Genomic DNA, 10,390 nt, shown 5'->3' on the forward strand with positions numbered 1-10,390 from the left:
GGGTAGATTTCATCCAAGCTAGGCTAGTAATTAAGCTTGTACACTTTTGTCTGACACTGCAGTCACTGTTTTCTCATTTCAACACCAATCCGTTACTTTGCAAAGATACACACATGGACACGGTTGTTGGTACCCCTCTGTTAATGACCCCAAAACACACAATGGTCACTGAAATAACTTGAAACTGACAAAAATAATAATAAATAAGAATTTGTTGAAAATTAACCAATGAAAATCCCACATTAATTTAGAAATGTGGATCAACATCATCATCTTAAAAGTCAAACAAGTGAAAGAGGCCTGGACAAATATGATGGTACCGTTAGAAAATTTTGAAAATAATTTGACCATAGGGACTTGTTAAACTAAGGTGTTCTCTAACTGTAATCTGTCTATCTGCCTATTTAAAGGAGGACAAGTAGTCACTGTGCTGTTTGGTGACATGGAGTTCCCACACCTTGGTCAACATCAAATTCAAGGACCTTTCAAGGACTTTACAGTACCAATTTCATCAAATTCAAGAACGACACCAGCAGACAATTACMCACTGCTACTGCAGAATGTTACCAATGAACAGGTTTACTATGTAAATTCAATGAAAAACTGAACAACATAGAAGTTGTTGAGTCAGAATCAATGAAAGAAAATGGATTAAATGTTTACCCTACATTCATATCTACAATACATGGACATGTAATTATGTCCTGGGAGGTTGGGCAGCTCACTTTGGGAGGAGGGGATGTGAACATGTCCTGATGCTCGGTGAGGACAGGAGGAGCTGTGGTGCTTCACCTGACTCGCCCTACTCTGCTCTGATTGGATAAAACTATGACTATGGCTCACATTATTTGTTGAAAGCCACGTCAGTTTACAGTAATCCTGAATTATCCACTGCAACAAATGTAATTTTTTATTTTATTTATGTATTTTTTTTTAGTGCTGGGCACATTAATGCGTTATTATCATTCCAAATGAGTATTATGAGGAGTGAAAGATAGATGAGGCCCCTGTTGTCAGGAAAAAAAATGCATTAAGTAATAAGATGTTTAAAAGAAAAAAGAAAAATGTACATAGTGTGTCACACATGTATTACAACACACAAAGTACACATTCAGCCATAGTTGAGTGATCATTTCTAAAAAAATAAAAATAAAAAAAAATAAAAAAAACATTAATGGCGATTAAAATTCTTAATCTATGCCCAGCACATTATTTTTATTTTTATTTATTTATTTATTTACAGATGATAAAAATAAGTTGTGTGAATAGAGAACTTCAATCCTCAAAAAACATTCAAGGACTTTCAAGGACAAGTGTATTTTTTGGCTGTTTTCACAAACTTTCCAGGGCCTTGAAATCATTTTTTCAAATTCACAAACTGCACACAAACTGGAACCCTGCACACTGAATATGGATCACAGGAGGCTGAGGAGAAAATTATCCCAGGAGATTAGAAAGAAAATTATAGACAAACATGTTAAAGGTAAAGGTTATAAGACCATCTCCAAGCAGCTTGATGCACATATTCAATCCTGAGACAAGTGGAAACAACTAAAAGTATCAGTAAACTTTGGGACTGATTAATTTTTGAGATTAGTTAGCAGAGGCTTTTCTTTTTATCTTTCTACTGCTGGAAATCGCCATTAGCTCGCAGTCTGGCCAGATCTCAAATCTGTTTCTCCAAGTTGAGGCCATTCAAAAAGCTATCAACAACAGGTAAGATATTGATGGTTTATAAYCATTCCAGTGAATATCTAAATAAAYTGAACTCCTTTAATGGTGACAGACAGGGGAAAATGAGTGACAAATTTAAGATACATGCATAAAATGGGTAAAGAAAGGAACTTGCCATGTTTTATGTCAGTACTTGTAACAGGGCCAGAGGTGCAGGGACAAAATCCAGCACACATGATCCTCACGTCTTTGCCTGTGAGGCAAGCCTGCTGCTCCAACTTACACTGTCAGAGAGAAAGGCACGAACACAGTTCAAATATTTATGAGGGTGATCGCAGGCAAAAAAAAAAAAAGATTGCTCATTCAGACGAGACGCTGCACTTCAAAAAAAGGGGGGCAGCCAGAATGAGCTGTCATCTTCCGCTTGTCTTTTCATGCAAGGTCAAAATTAAAAAAAACTACACATAAATCAATAAAGTTCTGGCTGGAGCCCGTCTGCAGCGATGCCGCGCTGAGCACAACGTCAGTCATTAATCATAAGGCCACGCTGAGCCTTTTTTTCCCCTCCTTGTCCTCCTGTGAGCAGTGATGAACTGCTGCCCTGCTGCGCCCACGTATATGTCAGCGCAGCAGGAAACTGGACTTGACTGGTCTCCTCTCCCGTTATTTAAAACGATGACACGTCCACTCACAGTTCTTTCTCTGGGGTTTTACAGTAAAACACTTCAGTGGTCAAACAAAGGGGGAAAAAATCAAGGAAAAAGGTAAAGAGAGTGCATTCAAAGGGAAGACAGTGCAATATACTGTATATATATATATATATTTTTTTTTACCTCTGAAGCGTAGTTATGTCCATCTGAGCCACACACAGGTGAAGAAACAGCTGCAGAACAAGGCTTGCAGCTGCTTTCATGAAGCTCTGGCTGTTTGACTCTGAACATGACAGGAAAAAAAACGACAAAGGTTTTCTAACATCCATGTTCACAGATATCTGATTTCTGTTTCTGTGTTGCAGTAAAAATAACTGTTTTTTTTTCTGTTTCTGCTGTTTACTCACTCGAACGTTTTTAAGTAACAGCTCAAGTGAGGCATTTCTTCTCAGGTCTGCTTCACGCTGGCTGTGTGCAACACGTGCAGAAACATCCTGATTTGAATGGCGCTTTGAAATTTGTTATCTGTCAGGAATCCGATTTAATCTTTTCCCTAAATGGATGGATAGATGGATCAAAACAATCCCTTCAAACCTTGAAATATCTCAGACGTGGCTCAACACATTTATCGCGTGACTGTTGTGAGTATGTCAACAGATCTTTGTCTTATATTCCATCACGTTGCTCGCAACTACAGGATTTACTGTGCAGACCAGTTTTGCTGCGGGGCTTGAAATGTCATATTGAGTTGGTGGGTTTGGATTCAGTTTGGACAAACAAAACCTCTGACTAAACCTTGAAAATGAGATATGGCTTACATTTTTATGCCAAACACCCTGAATCTGGGAGGTTTTGAGAAACTATGCTGCAGTTAATAGAAACCAATCAAAAACGCCTTTTAAAGACTTAATATTTGTCATAACTTGTAGGTGTTGTCAACAAAATATGCTGAAAGGCCAAAGTTTTCATGAAAGTTTTGAGTCAAATGCTTACAGTGAGCATTAAACTGTAGGTTAAACAGACGTCTAAATTATTGGTCAAAATCTTCATAGAAGCAGGAAAACTGCCAAGATGGGTACAAAGTGATCCAAGGTGGATCCGAGGAGGGTGGAGGTGAGCAACAAAATAATGTGCACAACCAAGAATACCATCTTTATACAGTTGCTCTAAACGCGACCTAATGGCTAGCTGGTCGCTTAGTCGTGAACTCGTAGGAAAATTTCTTAGGCTACTACATACTCCATCAAAAAAACTGCAAAATCAGCGTAAATTTTTGCAGTTAGAAAATGGTGTTTTTGTTCGCAGAGCAGCCTCAGCCGCTTCCTCTTGACATAAGGGTCGAGCCAAAATATTTCTCACAGGGAACACACCAAGTTTTGTGTGATTGGTCAGAAGTTTGTGGGCGTGTTTGTTCATGCCAGAGAAGACAACAATTTTGCTTCAACTATTTTGCTTCCAGAAGCTGGCTGTCGTGTGTTCAAACAACATGGATAGTTTTATAGCTTATAAAGATATTTAAATGGACCAAAACTCACAGACGGAAAAGCGGTAGGAAACCCCACGCTGTGACGTACAGCAGCGGGAGGAGTGGGAGGAGCTTGGAACAGCGTATCTCATGGGCTATGCAAAAACACCATGTGACGACTGCTCGGCTTTGGATCGAGTACGCTGGGGCCTTAAGTTTTCCCGCAATTTTGAGTCGCATAACTCATAGACAATCTCAGCTGCAGATGTGAAAACAGTAACCTTTAGTTGACGGGGGTGGGGCTGTGACATTTTGAAACACTGAGAACAAACTAAAGTTCATTTTGAGGCCAACGTTGGATTATTTATTTATTTATTATTTGAGTGAGGAACGAAAACTAAATATAAATGAGAAAATATTTTCGTAATCTGGACGAACAGATCTAATATTCACCAGATTATGAGGCGACCACATCTTCCCTAACTGCTTTTTTATTACATCTCGCAAAATGGAACACAAACCAAGCTGCTTTTATCGGACTTTTCCCCGCGCACACTGACGTGGCGAACATCAGGCTCCCAGTGCTGCCGTGATCCGGCACGGTTGTGTTCCTGCGTATTAGCGACCGTTTGATGCAGTCCCTCTCATCTCTGCAGTAACTCTGTAAATGAAGCACTTTATTGGAAAGAGATCAGCGCCTGTCGCAGCAGATAGACTCTTCACGTGGTAATAATTCACGCCATTAATTCGTTTCAGACAGCCGCCCTGCTCATTTGTTTTTCGTTCGCGGTGAAGTAAATGAGCGCAGGGGGGCAGATAAATGCTTCACGCTCGTGTTTGCAACAAAAATGTAAAGAGGTTTTGTGAGGAGGGGAACATAAACACAATAATGTGCGATTAAAAAAAACACATATACCTGTCTTCCTTTCAGCATCCATTACTTTTACCACCCACCGACCAAAGACAAAGGTGGACAATAATGTTTTCGACAATGTCTGTAACTGTCTCTTAAACAACAGCACAGATTTTAATGAAACTCTCATAAATTAATGACTGGATATAGATCTAAAACTGATTATCTTTTGAACTCAGTTCAACATGGCTGCCACAGTCAACTGAACATACACAGAATATAGTTTTTTTTAATAATTAGCTAAATTGTGGTGTGGTCGTATACCAAAAATATATTCTGAGTGCCAAAAAATAGTGCAAGATGTTTATGTATAATTTTGCCATTAACAATTGAATTAGATGTTTCTGTCCTTAGAAGGCAGTTATCTGTGCCTTTTCCACATTGTGTTCTGCAATTTATTTCATTCATGTTGTGAAAAGTGTTCGAAATCAATTTTATAGATTGTGCACACCGTGTTAGCTTAAGTTTTCTTCATCCTGCAGCACTCACACACACAAAGGAGTGCTGAGCGTTTTTCTTTTTATAAATGACTCTTAATCACAATTTCTTGCGACTATTATGAAAAATGGATTAAAAAAAAACAGGATGGACAATGTTTTGGGCTGCTTCACCTCTTTGTAATGATGCTTTCACTAAATCAGTCCAACACAGAACAAATACAAGTTTTTTTTTAACATTCAGTCAATGCATTTCATTCAAAATTAACAGGTTAAAATGTTAAAATCTTCATCAATTTTGAGAAAAGCAAGGCTTCGATTTGTGTCTCTATCAAGCAGCACTAACTGTGTTTAAACATTCAAAGTTTCACCAAGCATTAAAAAGCACTCAATTTTTTAAATTTAAATTACATTTAGTTTTAAATTAAAAAATACTTTTATACCTGGAGCCGACATAGACACATTTCCATAACTTTTCCTCATTATGCACAGATAAAAGCACTTCAGTGTTTACAGTTTACCTTTGATTTTTTCCCCTTTATAGTGGTGTTCTGTTTGTTTAAAGTAGAAGTTTATTTATTCATATTTAAGCAGATCCATATCCTTGGATATGGCAATTTTACACGCAATAATTTATTCCTGTTTGTTCTTAAAACTGCCAGACTAAGATCTTAAGTCCACAGAAATATGGGTATTTGGGAGTTTTGCTAGTTTTTGTTCTTGATAATAGGTCACAAATCAGTTCATCACTGGGTGTTTTTACAAAAATCTCTTTGCTTCCATAAAAAACTCAAACTAACCCGTTAACACACCGCGGGCACACGCGCTCAATGCTTAATGTTTTCCACACTTCAACAATCCAAAGGCAATAGCTGTCACGCCTGATCTGCCCTCGCCTGCTAAATAGTTCAGTGTTTTCTGACAGCAGTGACAGGTAGTTTTGTTCCCTTTTCTCTAAAGAAAAAACAAAAACAAAAAAATATGATTCTATTCAACAGCAGGAGCTATTTGATTGGTCGCTTGATTGACTTTCTGACTTTGTGCAGAATATTATTTTCAGGGTTTGACTTTATTCTTTCACTACATAAATTGATTTCAGTCTAAAATTCAGGCATACATTGTTGTATTCATTTATATCAAGAAATACTAGTCCTTTTGTTAATATAAGAAATCAAGTTTCAAAACCAAATCAAAGCCCCCAAAATGCTTTAAAAATATTATTGTTCAAGACAAACAGTATATCTTTGCAGATGATTTAATGCTGGTATAAACTGCTATTTCAGAAATCTTGAAAAGGTCATTTAAAGCTAAAGTTAGCAGCGATATGATCTTGCTAACTTCTCGTTTTATGGTAATAAAGTGGATATCACTGCAGATTCTAATTCCAAATAACCTTTAAGTGTATAAACCTCACAGAAAGAGTAAGGAAATGTGTGTTTGGTAGATTATTTCTTTGTTGTAACAACGCTTCTTGGCAATAAATCATAGAGTGAGCACCTGATTGGCAGCACCTGGGATTACCAGAGGCTCAAAACAAAAGTCAACAGCAACAGCAAAATAAACCTGTTTGGCAATGGCAGAGAAGGTTTATTTACTGCGGTAAACCTAGCCTCCAAGCCGCAGAGTCAGCACTCAATCAGCTTTGTTGTGCACACAAATGCTGTACATTACGATAATCGCTTGCTACGCTTGCAAGGTGCTTTCAAAATAAAAGCTGAAGCTGAAACTGACTCAAAGCCATAATTGAACCAACAAAACCCCTAGTGTTTCCACAAATACCCCCCCCCCCCCCACATATCCAGAGACCTGTAAATGTGTGTTGGGAAAAAAAATTAGGATTCGGCTAATTAGAAAAGCTGATCTTCTGCCTTCATCTCACCCTATCCCCTTCCTCCACTAATGTTATGAAATTAAATTAAGATTAATTCTATTTTTACTTTTACCACAGTTTTTTGTATTAATTCATTCCTTAAATACAATGTCAAAAAAATACAAATTGCTTTTTTCAGGAAACAAGTCACACATTAGGCTGACATAAGAAAACGTCCAGATATTGGTAACCAACAGAAGCTACCGACTGGTGTTGCATTTCAAAATAAAAGCCCTTGGAAAGTGTTCATTGTCATTCTTTTTCTTCTTAAATTGCTGTCATTATTGCAACTAAACAGCTAGCTGTCAGAGACTGGTCTCACTTCAGCTTGACTCTAGAAAGCCTCCAGATGTTCCTCAACAATTCTGAGCAACTTCTGATGTAGCATTTCAAAAATAAAAGCAGCCCCATTATTGACATAGTACCTTTAATGTTCCCCTAAGTTGCTGTCTTTATTGCAACTAAACAGCAAGGTGTCAGAGACTGGTCTCACTTCAGGTTTACTCTAGAAGACCTCCAGATGTTCCTAAACATTTCTGAGCCATTTCTGATGTAGCATTTCAAAATAATGGCACTCCCAATACTGACATACAATTATGGTTCCCCTAAGTTGCTGTCTTTATTGCAACTAAATGGCTAGTTATCAGAGACTGGTCTCACTTAAGACTGACTCTAGAAGGCCTCCAGATGTTCCTCAACATTTCTGAGCAACTTCCGACATAGCATTTCAAAATAATGGCACTCCCAATACTTACATTATAAATTTCTCTGCCCTTAAGTTGCTGTCTTTATTGCAACTAAATAGCTAGTTGTCAGAGACGGTTATAACAGTAGTGGAGGAAGGGGATTGGGTGAGATGGAGGCAGATGAACAGCTGTCTTTAATTAATTGAATCCTATTTTTTATTTATTTTTTTGCCAACACACATTTACAGGTCTCTGGATATGGGGTGGAGGGTTGTTAAATTTTTGTGGAAACACTAGTAGTTTTGTTGGTTCAATTGCGACTTCGAGTCAGTTTCAGCTTCAGCTTTTATTTTGAAAGCACCTTGCAAGTGTCGCAAGCGTGATTACCGTAAAGCACAGCGTTTGTGTGCACAACAAAGCCAATTGAGTGCTGGAGCTGCGGCTTGGAGGCTAGGTTTACCGCAGGGATTTTTTTATGTGCCCAACATACGCAGCTCTACTGCTTATCCCACAAATGCATGCTCCTTACATATGTTGCACCATTTAAAAGGGCAATTAACAGGCTTTCCAAAGGTATATGATTTATTGCTAAGAAACATTGTTACAACAAAGAAATAATCTACCAAACCCAAATTGCACATACACACATAATGGCTGTTAGCCACTATCTTCTTGGTTTGCCAATGTAGTGTAACCTACTTTATTACCATGAAAACAGGATAATAGCAACAAAATATAACTGCTAACTTTAGCTTTAAATAGTGTGTTCCTTCAAAATATAGAAAAATATATATAATACCAGTAGATAGAAAAAAATAGGAGAAAATAACTGCATTTGTAAGTAAATGCAGGTAGAGCTAAAGACACTCTGAAGTCAACACTCTCCCAGACTTTGCACAGCTTTTCTCCCTGACTAATCCTTCTCACAGGAATATCCATCAGGTCCATTTGCCCTCAGCATCTTTGTTCAACTATTAATCAAGGCACGTTGTGATTTACGGACTGAAACCTCCTACCTTTGCTCCAGTTTCTTGCGATTGATACACGTGGCCCTCTGGTAGCCCTGAGCGACGCACACCTTGTGCCGGCTGCACTTCACATTCTGGCACGGGTCCTTGGTGGTGTCGACAGCTGTGAACACACGGCAGAACCAGCTTCGTCAGAGCCGAGCTGTCAATCACACCTGAGAGGTTTCGCTTTGCTATCTCTATTTTCGTCATTTCGAGCTTCTCGCTCTGTTTTTGTTCCTCCTGACGAAGAAACACGTATGTTCGACAGATTGATTGCGAAGCTGCAAAAAGCAAGAGAGGTACTTTTTTATTGTTGATGCTGTTTTCTCGCTCTGTTTGATCAAGTTCTGTGCAATTACACAATCTGAAATCATCTTCCAGTCGCACAAAAATCATTTAAACGAGCATACGCAATAAACATCATGAACAGTGCGGGGAAAAATCATTCTGGCTGTGGTGCACAAATGAGTCAATTGTCTGAACTGCCAAAAAGAAGTGACGCCTCGCTGTCATTAGTGAAGCAGCACATCATCCTCAGCAGCAGCAGTTGTCTCTGACTGGAAGGAAACCTGACAGCACTGATTGAGCATCTTCTCCTCTCCACTTGCCACATCTCACTTCCTTCATGTCAACCCATCACTGTCCCTCCTCCCTCCTCCCCTCGCTCACACAGAAACACCCACTCCATCTTAGCCTCACGCATCCCCTCCTTTCTTCCTGTTACACGTCTCCCCTTCTCTCCTTCAATCTCCCCGGCCCCATCTCCAGAAAGTTGAGCGGTTCAATGCCAGCCTCTTTTCACGCCGATCGACTGAGATGGAAATAGCACCACGTCCCCCCACCTTCCTCGCAGCCGACGGTCAGTTGAGAAGTGGATGTCGCACCTTCTCAGTCCATTTGCCGCCTTTCTCTTCACATAAAATAAAAAAGATCAGATAAATTTAAGGGTGAGTTTAGGTGCTGAGAGAAACTTAAGCTGTGAAATCCTGAGTCAGCTCTCAGCAGCTGCTTTACAGTCAACACGGTGGCTGACAGCCAGGTTCCTGCAAATCTGGTGACTACGTGATACTTTAAAGAGAAAGGTAGAAGAGAACAGTGAACCTTTACGGCACTCAGTTTAATATAAAATAGTTTTCTATCAAAGGTAAACTTAAAATTTATAATTTAATACAACAAAATGAACTAATTAAAAAAGAGAAAAATAATAATTGTTCTGACCCTGAGCTTAAGTTGCTTTAAAGGGGCAATATTATGTGTTTCTCAGGCATACATTTAAATACTATACTATAATAAAGTATCTATGTCACCTTTAGTTGTTATTAAAATGCTGTTTTTATGTATAAACATCTTCTCATCACTTCCTCTTCTAAACGCCTTGAAATTGCCCTCTGTCTCTTTAAGAACCACCTTCCGCTTCTGTCCCGCCCATTTCAGCTCACGCGGGGGTGGGGGTGGGGGGTTCTTCGCACACGCCCCATGATGCATTTCCCTTGGCATTTGAAAATACATTTCCTCAAAGGTATTTTGAATCTGAAAAGAGCTTCACTGAGTGAGAAGTAATGTTAGGAGCTCAGCAGACAGTTTCAGTTTCACTTTCAGTTTCATCCATTGTTTGCTTTGTTGCTGCCGAGAGCCTGCAGGAGTCATGGGTGGTGCGTGTGTGTTTGTGTGTGTGTGTGTGTGGT

At 39.0% G+C, this 10,390-nt stretch overlaps 1 protein-coding gene across 1 annotated transcript in view; it reads right to left on the reverse strand.

The window, feature by feature from the left end:
* The window catches only part of LOC106516568 (SPARC (osteonectin), cwcv and kazal like domains proteoglycan 2), a gene marked incomplete at its 3' end in the record, with an annotated part of 45,357 nt that overhangs the window by 3,328 nt on the left and 31,639 nt on the right, over positions 1 to 10,390 (reverse strand). Inside the window, 3 exon segments of the mRNA XM_014006983.1 lie at positions 1,850 to 1,958; positions 2,508 to 2,607; positions 8,712 to 8,826. Coding sequence (XP_013862437.1) covers positions 1,850 to 1,958; positions 2,508 to 2,607; positions 8,712 to 8,826 — 324 coding nt within the window.

The sequence above is a fragment of the Austrofundulus limnaeus genome, unplaced genomic scaffold (genome assembly GCF_001266775.1).
Source record: "Austrofundulus limnaeus strain Quisiro unplaced genomic scaffold, Austrofundulus_limnaeus-1.0 Scaffold39, whole genome shotgun sequence".
In the NCBI taxonomy this organism is placed as follows: domain Eukaryota; kingdom Metazoa; phylum Chordata; class Actinopteri; order Cyprinodontiformes; family Rivulidae; genus Austrofundulus; species Austrofundulus limnaeus.